The sequence below is a fragment of the Haemaphysalis longicornis genome, unplaced genomic scaffold, assembly GCF_048455015.1.
Source record: "Haemaphysalis longicornis isolate Haplotype H1 unplaced genomic scaffold, Haemaphysalis longicornis Haplotype H1 scaffold_5, whole genome shotgun sequence".
NCBI classification, from domain to species: Eukaryota; Metazoa; Arthropoda; class Arachnida; order Ixodida; family Ixodidae; genus Haemaphysalis; species Haemaphysalis longicornis.
Genome location: NW_027526385.1, coordinates 96,911,435 through 96,928,160, shown reverse-complemented (window position 1 = coordinate 96,928,160; position 16,726 = coordinate 96,911,435). Strand labels below are relative to the sequence as shown.

General features: G+C 48.2%; 1 protein-coding gene across 1 annotated transcript in view; it reads left to right on the top strand.

The window, feature by feature from the left end:
- The first annotated feature begins 258 nt into the window (after positions 1-258).
- The window catches only part of LOC144138577 (sodium-independent sulfate anion transporter-like), a 174,103-nt gene continuing 157,635 nt past the window's right edge, over positions 259-16,726 (top strand). The window contains exon 1 of the mRNA XM_077670934.1: positions 259-464. Coding sequence (XP_077527060.1) covers positions 413-464 — 52 coding nt within the window. The 5' untranslated portion in view covers positions 259-412. The remainder of the gene's footprint in view (positions 465-16,726) is intronic.

The following is a 16,726-nucleotide window of genomic DNA, read 5'->3' as shown; positions in this document are numbered from 1 at the left end:
CGACGCCAGCGGGATATTTTTGCGTCCATACTTTCTGACATGTGTAGCGGATGTTATCTCGACAAAGCTGACGTACTACGAGTCCCGTCTCGTTGGGTTCCGCGGCACAGCTGTTTCGAGCAGGGGACCGCGAAACGCTGAAGCCTGGATACCTCGCCGCTACCGCGAGCGGCTGTAAAGCAAATGGGGAAAAAAAAGCGGGGACTGAATTGATAGCTGGGACTGCCACGAAGTGTTTTGGTACAGCGTCGGCTTCAGAAGCGGAGACCGTCAGGCAGGAAGTTTGGTCGCTGCATTGAAACGTCCTATATACCCAGTGTTGGATCTGCCGAGGAAAGACGTAAGTCACGGAGGTGGTGGTCAGCCCATACGTTCGCTGTCTTCATACATTCCACGAGCTACCAGTCCTGCGATGAAGCCGTTAGAGATGGAGAATATACACGCCGATCCGGATCGCCAACAAGGTAGGCCCTCCAGAATAGCTTCTACATTGTTTATGTTTGATAGTGATTAATTGTTCAGCCCGCTTGATAGCTAGTGATTTAAAATGATTGAGAGATTTTCATAGAAGTTTCCTGTGTAAAATTATCGATTACAGAGGTGGAACTGCGAGGTATCTCTTTTCAAGACCCGCGCTGGCGTATTCGTCAAACATTCGTGCACAGAACTTTATTTTCAGAGAGAAACAGCTTTTTATTGTAAAAATAGTAAACCTATGGTTAGAAATTCCCTTTCTTACAAAAAAGAATGGCACTTCTGATTCAAAAAATTTGAGGTGGTCAACTGAGGTGACCACCATGCAGGAACGCTCTACCAGTCACTTTCGGTGGAAGGCCGCAAAACAGTCCTTGTTTCCCCGCAGGCACAAAAGGACATTGCACGTTTCAGACATGCATGTCATTCTTGAAGGCTGGGACTTTGTACTGCACATGCCGCATTTGCACATACTTCACATCTGCACATGCATAATGGTCCCTCTGGTGACCTAACTTCAGTGGCACGGAATTCTGCACTAATTGATCGCAGCACTTCATTTCTAACTCGCTTTGTATTAGCTACCTACACAAAATGTCATCCCATGCCATCAACGCAGCAAGGAGAATTATTTAAGCGGAAAACAAAATCAAGAAAAGGTGGTTACCTGGTGTGACCACCATGCCAGAAAGAGTTAAAATGCTTACCAAAACAGCTGTTCAACCAAGCTGACGAGGCGTCGGCAGCTGGCATGTCGACTGTGACGTCTCACTTGGTTGTTTCAGTATCAAGGCCATGAAACCAGAACGAGGAATGACTTCGCTTCCGCTGAGTTCAACACGTGTAGCACTATTTGGGCCCACAGGGACGGAGTAAAACAATTGTATCGTTGGGGCAGAAGCCAGAAAAGAAAATAACATTTATTCAAGGAAGAAACACCCAGGATATACCGTATTTCCACGCGTAAAAGCGCACCAAAATGCGAAACTTTCAGGGGCAAAGTAGGAGTGCAGATAATACGCGGAGTTTTTCATTTAGTGCAGCTTCACTGCAATGCGCGTTGTGCCGTGAAGCTTCCACGCGGTAACATTGACTAAGCCTTCCATGGCAGCAATTGCGCAAAGCATTCAAGGACAAGAGAAAAACAAACACAAACAACATGGATGGAATCGAAGATCTTGTGTACAACAGTGAGAACTGCGGCTCAAATGGTAGCTCTAGCGAGAGCAGTGACACGGAGTAAATTGTGGCTTTTGCCTTGCAGTCAGTCAGTGTATTGTACTTGCTATATATACGCTTTTTATGTCTACATAGTATGTGATGTGTTGCTTGAGCAGTGGCTTTGGTGCAGCCTTTCCTGTATCAAATGTTCGGGCAATACGCGAGGTTTTTTTTTTCTTTTCTGTCGGGGCGAAAGTGGGAGTGCGGATTATAAGCCGGGTCGGGTTATGCGCGTAAAAATACCGTATATAGTCGTCATCGCCATTAACAGGCACATGTTGCCGTAATCGTATCTTTGTCAGTCATTGCAAGCTGAGACGCGCGACGCAAGCGTACTCTGCACGATACAGGTACTGTTACTCTAGCGCGCTTTTAAAGTCGAGTTCCTGTGATGTTTAGGCAATACATTATCCTGGAATAAATGGGCAGCCCTAAGCATCGCTCCATTCTGGATGGAAAGTTGTCACTCCGCCAACTGTCATTTGTCTGAATTCGGGACTTTGACCTCATCTAAGCCCTGAATTGAACATTATGGATGTCCAATAAGTTTTAACAACGCCAACAAAGAAGAGTTTCTATTCAACTGTACCGCTTTTCCAGTGTGCCCAGTACATAAACCACGCTGGGTGTTTGCACCTCTCCCATCAGCGCGTCTTTCGCATCTTGCTCTGGTGATTAACGAGAATACGGAAGGCTGGGCTATCCGCTAGCTTAAGAACAAAGGCGTGGGTATACATAGCGCTTCATTATTCTATAATTGTTGTTGTAGCATTTAACCCTTATCACATTTTCAACAACCATCCGAAGTAGCATGCCCAGATTGAGCAGGGCCAGGCATCGTGTAGCACTGTGCCAAATAATAAACATAGCAAAGGGAAAAAATAAGGACACAGACGGAGACAAGGACTCCGCTGAACTTCCAGCCGATTTTATTGAGAATGACACAAAAATATTTGCATGCCGCCCAATTAGAGGTCCTCATCTGCACTTGCTTAGAAATGACAGCTCTTCGTCCGACAACGTCACGGAGTCCAATGTCATGCACGCCTTCCCAGGTGTCGAAATTCGTACCGATTGTACAATTTCACAAGCCGAACGTGTATTGCACTTAGCAACGGAAGTACACTTCCTAAGTCATGTTGGGAGTCCTTGCAAGTCCCAATGGCTTTTTAAAGAAACTTTCAATATTTATTGTTCCTCGCACACGGATCGCATTGTTTGCGTGTCCCCTTAATTTATATGTAGTTAACGCCCCTCCCACTTGGGCCAACGGATATTTTTCCACACCTTAAAAGAATTTGATGTCTGACGACGCCTTCTCCGCATTCAACAAAAGGCCGCCGATGGTTTAGGCCGTAGCCACTTTGCTTGGTTGCCTCGGCTCTGTTTACGTTTTCTGTTTGCGCTGATATCTTTGCATCGTGTACCAACAAGCCCCATTCCCCGCGGGAATCGAGGCGGATATGTTTCAAAGCACAGCCCATTTTAAAGCGAAGCTTTCAGTCTCTCACTGGTGCCGCCTCGGGTCCACCCCAAAAACATACGCCAGGAAAGCCAACCTTCTCTGACGATGACGATGTTCGTGGGTGAAGTGAAGAAAAAAAACATGCAGCCCTCCGTCTAACGACGACGGTTGTTGAACGCGAAGGTCCCTCGTGGTTGATTCTTTGCTTGGCCAATCCCCCATATGCGTGGTATTCTCGAGGCACACGCCGCTTTCCTAGAATACCCACAGCAACTCTCGGACATACACTCCGTAGGCTTAGGCGTGTGGGTACCTGAATCAGTACCTGCTGCTTGGCGTTCAGTTCGGCCAAGTCGAAACGGAGCAATCGGCTAGACGGCGGCTTCATAACGTGAGCTAACCAGGTTTAATGCCGTCTGCGAGGAGCGTTTTAAGGCGATAGCGTAATTAGGCTTATTTTTCGACCTCCCCGTGGCTGCTAGCCGTCGGCTATCAGCCGTGCTCGTCATGCGTCCTCGCAAATACGTCATCGCTGCCACCCGGAAGCCACGACTGAGGTAACAGCATTCGAGGGCTGGCCTGAATGTGGAATATGGTGCAGGGGCAACATAAGTGTGGAAAGGAGGACAATCATGCAACGGCGGAGACGAAAGAAAGGACACGAATTTTCAGCAGGCGCCGTGTCCACGCAGTAAACTTCGTACAACGCCCTTTCGCTGGTAGCATACTCGACAGACACGGTCGCCAGCTGTGCCCGCAACTCAGGCCATCACACCAAAGCGACTCTCCCCAGGAAGCTGAAAATTACAAAATTTCGGTAATTCACGGGCCCAAGATGCACCTAAGCAACGAGGCTCGCCATAGTAGAAGGCTCCGGAATAATTTGGACCACCTGGGGCTCTTAAACATGCGCTGAAATCTTTACACACGGGCGTTTAATTATTCTGCTTCCGTCAAGAAAACCGCTGCGGTGGCCTGGAATAGAATCCGAGCCCTTGGGCTCAGCAGCGCAACGTTATACCCACTGAGCCACAGCGGCATGTTCTCCACAGGAACTGATGCCGGTATCAACATTGGGTCACCGAACTAGAACAGGTGGAAAGGATTAGCGCCAGTCTCTCAGAAAACAAGGAATACATTGATTACCAGCAGAAACGACCTATAAAATGTCTCCAATCCACGCGGTGAAGGTGCCTGGTCTGCGAAGCTGTAAAAAACACCCACAATCATTACACATGCGCCGTCACTTTGAATTCACACACGTGGCCCTACAAAGTGAAACCGGTGGCTCTGCCAACGGTTACCTGGGATTCGCCGCGGCAGCATACCGAAAGCAGAAGCGTCGGCAGAAATAAAACAGAGAGGATAGTTTTTTTTAAAGGGTGAGGAGTAGGGCGGCACGCGCAGCTATGCGTCGTCTCTCTCACTGCCTCTGCCCAACTCTTGTTTTATGTGTCTCCTCCGAAATGCGCACTCCCCCCTCCCAGACGCTGTATTCATGCCACCGTCTGACTCCCCGTCTCTACGTGTTGGGCGTAGCTTAGTTGGCAAGACGACCGGCTCTCGCCTCGTTTCTCTTCGGGCCCACTTTCGATCCCTGGCGGTGCCAGTAGTTTGCGTAGCCTGGGTGTAGCCAGTGGTAGCCGGAATGTTTCTTTGTGTAGACAATAGTAGCCTGGGAGTTTTCTGCTGACGCGGACACGACAATTTTCTTGGGTGGGTGTAGATATACTGGTTCGCAGTAATAAAACCAGTCGTAATCACCATCAACCTTGCTGTGCCCACTGCAGGACCACGGCCACTACCAAAAATCGCCATCCACGTTTATCAAATGCCAGCTGAGTCCACCATTTCCCTTCCCTCCTCCTGCACCCCCTCCCCGCCAATAGACCGCAATTGTAAAAGGGGCCGGCCAAGATTCGATGGAAGGATGAGCTTCGAAAACTCAGTACATAGGGTATAATCACATGAATTTTCAAAATACTTTTCAAAATTCCCGCGGTTTTGTATCCGCTCCAAAGCTCCATTGCACCGCTCCGTTTGGCAAACGAAAGGAAGGGCGCCACGCGGCAAAGTTAAAAATTACCCTGAAATAGGTAGGGATGTCCTCCCACGAAACAGTCAACGAAGAATACTTGGCGTGGCTCTAGATTCAAGCGGCACAGCCGAACTCACAACCGCCAAAAAAGAGCAGAATCTTTAACCAGATTCTCTCGTTATAAAACGCCTAACCAAGAAAAGAGCAGGAAAGAAAGAAAAACAAAGGCAAGACTCATTCAGCCACTGATTATGAGCGTATACTGCAGAGCCTACCGTAGCAAGAATATACGCGCACCGAAGAAAAATCAAAGAAACACCATAATCAGGACGGCATATACGGCAGTCCTCAAACTCGAAGCTTTGATCGTCAGACGGACTGACAACCACTGGACCACCAGGGTAACAGAGTGGACAGCCAGAGAAGGATGTAGAAAATGGGGAAGGATATAACTCGATGGAGTGATGGAATAACATTAGAAGGCAAAGAAAGAATGCCTCTCCCATCGACCTTCACCGCTTTTATGAAAATCGGTGAAGGTCGATGGGAGAAGCATTCGTCCTGCAGTCAGCCTAAATAGGATAGGATAGGATAGAAAGGAAACTCGGCTTCGAGAAGCCGTTCAACAAAATAATCGCCCAAGCGATTCGGCAACAGCGAATTAATTGGCAACAGCATCGGCAACAGCGATTCAAGAGATACCTCCCCTGACCTCATGTTCTCCTATAACATCAACGATGCCATGGGGTCCTGCCTCGAAGAAACCTTAGGCAGCGATCACTACCTCATCCAACTGCAAATCCGAAACCGCAAAAACAATCAGCATCTAATTGGCTGGGTCCGACACACTGACTGCGCAAAATTTCTTGAAAACTTCCCCGACGATCCCATCGACGATATAGAAGAATGGACCACCCAGCATACACCATGCACCCCCCCCCCTACCACCACCACCACAACCATGTACCACCCACTACATAAACCACCATAAACCGGTACCTCCGGTACCCCCGGTACCCGCAATCCAGAGTTGCAGGAACTTTTCTCAATAGCCGAAATGGAAGCCCCAGTGCAAAAGCTCACAAGAAACACCACTCCAGGAAAAGACAAAATTCCGAACGAACTTTCGCGATACCTTATATTGGCCCCGCTGACAATTCTCACTCCAATATGTTCTACTTCAACTAACAGAAGGTCACCAGAATTATCATCATCATTGTCATCACCATCATTAGCCTATCTACGACCACTGCAGGGCAAAGGCCTCTCCCATAGATCTCCAATTATACCGGTCCTGTGCTAATCGCGACCAATTTATCCCCGCAAACTTCTTGATCTCATCTGCCCATCTAACCTTCTGCCGCCCCCCGCCACGTTTGCCTTCTCTAGGGATCCCCTCTATTATCCTCAATGACCAACGGTTATCTTGTATTCCCACTACATGCCCTGCCCACACCCATTTCTTCTTATTAATTTCTACTAATTTGTCCTTAACACACGTTTGTTCCCTGACCCACTCTGCTCTCTTCTGGTCCCTTAAAATGTTACACCGATCATCTTCTGTTCCATTGCTCGCTCAGTAGTCCTTAAGTTGAACCCTGTTAGTGAGCCTCCAATTTTCTAACCCGTAGGTAAGTACCGGTAATATGCAGCTCATACTGCGAAGGAAAGTTTGACATCCACCTGAATGCAACCATACGGCTACAAAGGAAAGCTATACAGCTTTCGTTGACCAGGACGAATTTTTCTTCAACTGCGAAGTTTCTGAGATAGCTGTATAGCTTTCCTTTGCTGCCGTATGGCTGCATTCAGGGGCATAATTTTCCTTCACAGAATCTTACCCCACCTTGGGGATTTCCTCGAAATTTGGTAGAATGCAGCTCATACACTTTTTTCTTCACGGATGATGGTAGGCTGCCTTTCATTATCTGAGAATGTCTGCCGTATGTACTCCACCCCATTCTGATCCTTCTAATTATCTCTGCCTCATGGTTGGGATCCGGGGGCACTCCTTGGCCTAAGTAGATGTATTCGCTTACCACGTCCACTACCTCGCTGCCTATCTCAACCTGCTGTGCTCTCCCGAGGTTATTGAGCACTATTTTAGTTTTGTGCATATTAATTTTCAGGCCCATGATTCTACACTGCTTGTCCAGTGCGGTAAGCATGCTTTGCACTTCGTCCCCCGAGTTACTTAGCAAGGCAACGTCATCAGCAAATCTGAGGTTACTGAGGTAATTTCCATTAACCCTTACCCCCACCTGTTCCCAATACTATGTTCTGAATGCCTCTTGTAAACACGCTGTGAATAACATTAGAGAGACCGTGTCTCCTTGCCTGACACCCTTCCTTATAGGTATTTTACTGCTCTACTTAATGAGGACTAAGGCAGCTTTGGAGGTATTGTAGATATCCTCTAGTATTGTAACGTACTGCTCATCTACACCCTGATTCCTCAGTGCCTGAATGACTGCTGAGGGTCCGACCGAGTGAAATGTTTTCTCGTGATGGGCGTTGAGTATCTGCGCATTTCTCTATCGCCTGATTGATCGTGTGAATATGGCCCATTGTTGAATAGCCTTTACGAAACCCTGCTTGTTAATTAGGTTGACTAAAATCTAAGTTAGCAGAAATTCTGCTAGCGATTACCTTGGTAAGTACCTTGTAGACGACTGACAGTAAGGGGATCGGCCTGTAATATTTCAAGTCCTTCAGGTCACCTTTCTTAGGTATTAGGATGATGTTCACGTTCTTCCAAGATTCTGGTACACTGGCGGTCATTAGGCATTGCGTGTACAGGTTTGCCGGTTTTAGTAGTACAATTTGCCCGCCATCCTTCAAGAGGTCTGCTGTTATATGGTCCTCACGTGGTGCTTTGACCCCTTGGATTTCTTTGTAAGCCTTCTTTACTTCTTCAGATGTTACTGGTAGGGTATCTATTTCCTATGAAGTACTTTCTCCTTCGTTATTATCGTGGATGTTGCGGCTACTGTACAGATCTCTATAGAACTCATCCACTACTATAACTATTTTATCCCGTTTTGTGATTAAATTCCTTGCTTGTCTTTAATTGCGTACATCTGATTTTTCCCTATGCTTAGACGCCTCTTCACTGCTGTCAGGCTGCCTCCATTCTTTACAGCATGCTCGATCCTCTCCATAATATACTTCCGCATGTAAGCTGTGTTACGCTTATTGATTAACTTCCAAAGCTCCGCAAGTTCTATTCTGTCAGCCGGGCTGGAGATTGTCATTGTCATGCTTTGCCGTTTCCTAATTAAATATTTCGTCTCCTGGGAAAGTTTACTAGTATCCTGTCTAGCGGTCGTACCTCCGACTTCTACTGCACACTCCGTGATAATGCGTGTGAGATCGTCGCTGGCTTCCTGTGTCGTAAACTCTGCTTCCTCGGTTAGGTCTGAATATCGGTTCTGCAGCGCGATCTTGAATTCAACTTTCCGCCCTACTGCCCACTGATTTACTTACTGTTAGGCTTCCTTCGTATTAGCTTGTTACGGTCCCTCCTGAAATCTAGCCTAATTGGAGATCTTACCATATGTTGGTCACTACACCTTAACCTTCCGATGACATCCACATCCTTCACGACGCCAAGGTTATTGCATAATATGAAGACTATTTCATTTTTATGGTGCCCATTCGGCTCCTCCACGTCCACTTCCGGCTCTCCCGTTTACAGAAGAAGGTATTCATTATTAGTGGGTTATTCCGTTCTGCAAACTCACCTAGTAGGTCCCCCCCTGCTATTTCTACCGCCCAGACCATAGTTCCCAACTGCCTTGTCTCCAGCCTGATTCTTGCCTACTTTAGCATTGACGTTCCCCATAACTACGCCATACTGTGTTTTTACTTTGGCCGTTACCGATTCCACATCTTCATAGAAGCGTTCCACTGCCTGGTCATCGTGGCTGGATGTGGGTGCATAGTCCTGTACCACCTTGAGCTTGTACCTCTTATTGAGCCTAATTACAAGACCTGCTGCCCTTCCGGTAAGGCTATAGTGTTCTTCTATGTTGCCAGCTACGCTTTTATTGACTTGAAGTCCCACTCCCAGTTCTCTTGTGTCCACTAGACCACGGTAACATAGGAAGTGTCCATATTTTAGCACCGTAAGGGCTTCACCTGTCCTCCTAACCTCGCTAAGCCCTATTACTTCCCAATTGTAATGCCGTCAAATTCCTCAAACAACACCTCCAGACTCACCTCGCTAGATACGTTCTCGTGTTAAACGTTGTCAGGTTCAGATTCCATTGCCGGCCTGTCTGGAACCAGATATTCTTAGCACACCCTGCTGCATCACTGGTCTGACTACCGCCGTGGTCAGTTGCTTCACAGCCACTGGAAACTGAGGGCCGTGGGTCAATTAGCGTATTCATGGGAGGTATCATTCACAAACTTACAAATCACCTCAAATTCTCAATCCTAGCTCTAGACACTGAAGAAGCATTTGAAAACATCACTCAGCAAGCAATCCTTCAAGGTCGCGCCTCCACTAACTGTGACCAACGTCTCTACTACCATTGCCTCTTTCCTAACCAATCGCACTGCAACAGTGGGAATCAGGCACCTCCGCTCCGACACTTTCCAAACTATACCTAAAGGAACGCCACAAGGCTCAGTGATATCTCCACCACTGTTCAACATCGGCATGATAGACCTACCTCATCTGATGATAACTATCCGCAACTGGCGACACGCCCTATACGCTGATTAACTTGCACTCTGGACTCGTTCGGGCTCCATAAAAGACAAACAAGACGCCCTCGAAAGTGTCATCCAAGTAGCACAACAATACCTTCAATTCCCGGGAATTGGAATGTGCCCCCTAAAATTCTGCTTCACTTACACTGTGTAAACCAACACCTAAATAGCGCGCCAACTCAATACTGGATTCTGAACTCTGCATCAATAATCAACCCGTTCCTAACGTCCACCACATCCGAATTCTGATGCTCGCCATTCCGAAAGACGGGTTTGGCGTACTCTCTCACAATTATTTCACCTTATCTGTCAAGTCTCTCACAGAAGATTTGGCCTCCAAAAATCGGACACTCTCCCCATAATCCAAGCCATCCTTATCAGATGGATTGCATACAGTGCTTCGTACCTAGACCTAAAAACATCCGAACAAGTCAAACTGAACACAGCGATACGGCAAGCTTACAAAAACGCCCCCCAAGATTGCCCCCCAAGACGGCAATAAAAAAGTTACTACAGCTGGGCGTCCACAATACATAGAAAGAAAACCAAGAATTGCATGGAATTTCTCAATTCACACACCTCCAACTCCCCCCCACGGGAAGAGCCACCTCCGCCAGGTAGGGTATTCGACCCCACAACAGCAGGAAGAGAAAACACGCATTCCCGGGCCCTTTCGACAATACATCAGAGTGGCGCCAATCCCACGTAACATGCATCCGACCTATAACAAGGCACGCCCAGCAGCAGCGGCAGGAGCAATCCATGTACAGTGTGATCACCCCCCCTTCACTGGCTATGCAGACGCCTCTCCTTACACCCTCAAATCGGCCCACACTGCCAGTATGACCGACGCCAACGGAAAGGAATTAACCGTGGTCACGACCACTACAAAATATATAGAAACCGTTAAGGACGTTGCTGTCACCCTAGCCGCCACCACTTGCGAATACTACACAGTACAGTTATACTGAACTGACAGACTCCCAAGCTGCAGGCCGCAATTACCTGCTCGGACGAATATCCCTACCAGCATTGGCTATACCAAAACAAATTAAACAACCTACAGAACAACAGATTGTCTGGTCATCTGGCCACGAATCCCTCACAGGAAATGAGTCCGCACATGTGCTGCCCGCGCCCATGCATATCGGACAGTTTCCCAAGAGGGTGATAACCTACAAGCACAAGCTGACGATATCCTCAAGCCTACGCCCCTGCGAAAACACGCCGACATATTCGCCCACTACCGGCACGGGCGCCCACAATGCCCAGCACCACGCTTACACCTATCCAGAACCAACGCTGCAATACTTCGACGTCTACAGACGAACTGTTACCCCCCCCCAACACCCTACCCCAATCAATGCACACCGCCCTCTACTCCGAATCTTGCAAATACTGCGCCCACTCTGGCACCCTATGTCATCTGGTATTGGGATGTCAACAAACCAATTCAATTACTCCTAGTCCCCAACCTACATACGAGCCGTGGGTAGCACGGCTGACCAGCTCGGACCCCTCCTACCAGCGCAGCCTGGTGGAGAGGCCCCGGCTGGCCAGCGCAGGCCAGGACATCGCGGACTAGAGGAAACCCCCCACCAGGCGTGTGCCCAGACACCAACACATAAGTCCCCCGTGAAAAAAAGGTTACTCCTTCTCTTCTTTGATAATGATGCAGATGAATAGACCCTGAATGTTTGTCTTCATAATGCTTTTCAAGCAATTAGAGAAACCACACTCCTAGGACCAAGATAGGGGCTGGTTAAACAAAATCGGTACTGCCACCGTATGGAAGACAGGCTACCCCTCTGAAAAGGAATGCCTGAGCGCCGTGATATACAGGTCACCGATCCAACGACTCAGCATAACTCTCCTCTACCAAAAACATGGACCCAAACCAACCCAAGAACAGGCGATATAGCAGGATCGATTTCATTTTAAGAAAGTTCCAAGATCATGCAACCACAGTATACACCGACTCCGGCATGTACGAAAGTACGAGGCAGTAATCGCTATAGTTGACTACGTAGGCCCTTAGGCTATATGTATGCCAGCATGGCCCGTTAACGTACAGGAACAAAGAAATGGAAGTTAGACGCATCCTCTTGACAATCCGACTAGCCAAAGTATCGAATAACTTAGCAGCGAATAGCAGGGTAAACATCATTACAGACCCTCAAAGGGCATTGGACTGTTTTCTGGTTTTCTGTAGGGAGAATGTTTAAACGCTTCGGTAAGACACTTCCTTCCACAATTCACAAAGGTAATAACGTCACCTCCTGGGCACCCGGACACAGGGGTCTGGAGGAGAACGAGGCACCGACCAGCAAACAAGCGAACTCACAAACCATGCTTCTTGCAAACACGACTACCGCACTTCCCTCCAAGAACAAAGCTAAGAAGGTCTCCTCATCTTATGCCTACTAACACGATTTTAGCAGCGAAGCTGTTGAGCAAATCGTTTGTGTATGGTGTCCGCAATTAAAAATAAAAAGCAAATGTCGAGAGCACATGCACGCGTGTCTCCAGCGCACGTTCATCAAGCCAAGCATACCCACTTCGGGACATTGGTCAACATTGGCCACAACAAAAAAAAACTCCAACATTCGCAGTATCGTTGTAACTTTTGCTCGGAACGATAAAGACAAGTCATTGCGGACGCACATAGTTATTTCACCCTCATGTCATGCTGCGCATTGGTTCTGTACCGTAGAAGAACCGCCACTTGAATGTCGAAGCTGCTGCAGGGGATCATTCACTCCACATGACCCGAACGCGGATAGTTTGCCCGGCCGAGGAAGAGGCCGCGCTTCGGAAGGCTCGGCGTGCAAGGCATCCACTAGAGACGACAATTCACGCTTGCAGAGTGGCGTACGAAAACGTCGACCAAACCGACGAGCTCACTCTGGCCTTGCTCAACATAAGGTCATTAATATGGCATGCTGCCGACGTCAACCACGACACCGCAACGATACTAAAACTCAACTTTGTGTTCGTCAGTGATCACCTACAACGGTTCCGCCACTCAAGCCTTGCGCGTGAGTGAAAGCTCCCGTGAATTTTTTTTACAGAACGCCATCTGTAGTACTTAGGAAATTTTCGCTCCAAAAGCAACACAAACAGAATCTACGAGTCTGGTTTCAATGGCCCGTGTATAAAAACTCCGGTGTTTCTCTAAGACTTCCGCAGAAGGGGAGCTTGCCCATGCGCGGCTGAGCCTGCTTATCAGCTGAGGTTCAATTATCTCGAGAGTGACATGGTCGGCACTTCTCTCGACAATTTTTTTTTTCAAAAAGAGGCGTTCGTCCACACGTGTAGCGTTGAGAGCCCAAAAGACGTCGCGTGCATTGTGTTCAAGAGCACTTGTTTGCTAGCATGTTCCATGCGCCTATCGTTCAAGTATCAACCACGGTCGCCCGACATATACTGCCCCTGAACACTCCCGGGAATTGTGGAGACAACACTTGCTATCAATACGACGCTCGCCATACTGCGCTTTGTACCGCGGTTATGTTGATTAATTGTGTGGTTTTACGCACCGACGCTACACAGGTGATGAGGCGCCGCGTCGTAAAAAGCTCCGAAATAATTTCGACCACCTGGGGATCTTTAATGTGCGCCAACATCTCGAACACACGGGCGTTTCCGCTTTTCGCCTCCATCAGAAAAGCGACCGCAGTTACATTCCCTAACGGCCTCTTGATCAGCCATTCTGAAATGCTTCAGAAGCTATATGGTCACAAAACACGACATTTACGTCTGATCATAGAGCCACTTTTTCGAGTTATGGGAAAACTTGCGCACGTATTGGGATATTTTAAGCCTCTAGCCTGCTCCCCGTAGCTTCTGTGCACGGCTGACCTTCAGTGCTCGCGAAGCATACATCGTAAACACAGCAACTGTGTTCAAAAAAGCTTCCTGGGAGTCGAAGTAACGCTCTCGTGTCTTACATCTTAAGACCTAAACGTAGATGAACCCTGCAACTTTTTTTTTCTTCCACTTCACCCTCGATCATTCATTATCATCATCAGACAAAGTTGGCTTTCCTGCAAGGTGTATTGGTGCACAAAAGCATCAGTTTCGCTTTAAAATTAAAAGATTTCTCGTAGCCAGAATCGAACCTGTATCCCTTTCGTTATGAAGCCGAGGTCTATCTGATTCCGCCAATACGGCAATGCTTGAAGCAGTTTGGATTTGGAGTGGGTGCTCGGGCGTACGAAACTAGGCCGAAAAAGCACGCCTTCGTCTAATGACGACGCTGGTTGAACGCTGGGGTAAGTCGAATGTTTGTATCAGCAAAGTACTAGAGGGCCCAATCGCATCAGTCCTGATAAAGGTCCTCTCGCATCTGGCTTGTTTCTGTTTTGGATTTGGTTTTGAAATGCTTCGTTTACCCATCGTCGTCGTTTCGACAGAGGAGTAGTTGATTTTCTTCTCCTTGGAAACAATGATAGCAAAAATGAGTTGAAGGTGATTGACATTAGTTATTGCGATGGAAACAAGAAGAAATAATAACAGCATCCACCAATGCGTTGCCACATGTGAAATAACCCAAAGTTTATGTCATTGGTGATCCCTTCCTGGATTCGGCGCAGGTTAGAATGTCGAATGAGTACCACAGTAACCTGGCGTGTCAGCTTCGCGTTCCACTCGTTGAAAACCCCACGGAACCAGGGCGTCCGTTGTGCCCCCACTGTGACTGCGTGAAGCTGTTACAAGCTAAGCCACCACTCACTCTACCAGCGTCGGTCGGACGAGAAAAGCCCCTCGTCCCCTCAGCTCCCGAGCCGATGTTCTCTGCACGGGCTACGGCTTACCGCACCTGTCCTCTCGCGTTCTATGTACACCCTCTCTCTTGAGCCGCCTGTTCACCTCCGGTTTCTAACTTTCAACACGAAATTATTTTATGCCGGGGTCCACCAAGATCTGACTGACGTCATATCCGTCCCGGAAATGACATCGCCAGAAAAACTTTGATTGACACGGCTGCACCTGGATTCGAACATCAAACTCTTTGCCGCAACTGGAGGTACGTAACGTGCTCTGGACTGCACACGCGTAAACAGGACGACAAACGCGCCTGATATCCTTCCCTTCAGATAGTGCTGCCGTCTAGGAGAAACGAAGCAAAGTAGGGTATTATGACGCAAATGAGCGTCGACAGTTGGCGTCTGGATGCCAGCGCCTACGTGTACGGGGGACGAGCAGCCTAACCCGCGGAGAATCCTGTAAGGCAACGACCACGGAGTAAGACAGACGCCGACTTGCGAATTTCGCGCTCGTGGCGTGGTCCGCTGCTCTTTTTGCTGCAGCGGACCGTGTGTTCACCAAACGATTCGCTGACAACCGGTTTGGTTTCGTTCGCAGGGACGGTTTGCGAGCTCCTGTGGTTTCAGTCGAATTGACGCAATGGTCCGGCGCGTGCATTCTAGTGTCTAACGTTGATACGTATAACGGTGCCATACCGACGAAATATAAATAACGATGCGCAAGTTCATATCGATGCACAACTCCTCCTGTGAAGGCACATTTCACTTTCGTGTTTTACGGGTTCCTGTGAAAGAGGGATCAACGACATTTTTTGATTAAAAGACGGCGTATTTTGCAGCTGGAACAATGTCTTCCTGGCAATGCATTTGTGCTTAAAAGTGAAGCCAACCTTTAAAAAATTGGTGTAAACTTGGTTTTTGTAAGCTGGCTTTCCCGTATTGCAAGTCGCACAGTGAAGCCAACTCGTAAACAAAATTGCGAACGCGGTGGAAGGAGACAACCGCCGACGATCGGGCCGCAACAACAAGCCTTAACCACGGTTCCTGTTGGAACCCCGACTGCGGCAAGGCCTAAAACACGACTACAATCCCGCTGGACGCGACGCCGGCGCGGCGAGCGCATTTTGAGCACGAGTTTGTGGCCAACCAATCCGGCGTTGCTTCGGTGGTCTGTGATCGTTTGTGTTTTCACGGGGGCCCCAGTCCTGTTTGTACTGTAACCACAGACAGCTGCTCTTGTCATCCACGTTTAGGTGGCGTCACATTTTAGGTGGCGTCACAGTCAGCCTCTTGTAAGGGCCACTGGGGCTGCTGGGCGCTCAGGTCTTCGAGCAGGGTTGTGCCCACTGTATGGGTAGAGCTACCATGGTAAAGCGTACAGTGCCCGCCCACGGTAGCAGATGAAGTAGTGGGCGAGAATGTCTAAGCATTTCGACGCTGTGAACGATATTTCTTCCGTACAGGCTGCCATAAGCCCCTGTGGCTGATTGCTTTCCGCACACTCAGTGAGCCCCGACCACTGCAGAACCTGTAGAACATTTTCCGGTTGTAGAAATGCGAGCATTTAAAGAACGCGAAGAGGTTCCGGGGCCCATCATTAACAACTTTTATGCAGCGCGACGTCTGCGTTGAAAGTAGCTTGCTTTGCGAGCAACCTTTAACAGTCGGAATGCCGTATAAAAACATAAAGCCTAAAAATTTCGCAACAGAACGTTTAACAACGTTATCCAGGTTGTATATAAACGAGCAGTGCCGACATTCGCTGTGCTTATTTGTAGTTGTCATGCTGTGCGAGATATTTCAGACAAGTACACTGACATTGAATAAATTTATTCAATGACAGCATAGCTGGCACTACTTGAGCTTAAGCTCGAGTAGTGCTAGCTATTCCTGTAGTTGTGCTTGACAGACAGAATAAACGGTAGCATTTTGGCTGGCGTACCCGCAAATTTTACCCCCGGTTTACCATGGTTGCCAGACCAGGAATGCCCTCTCCACTCAAAGAGCGACGGCAGATGGTCACCAGTTTGTGACACCTTA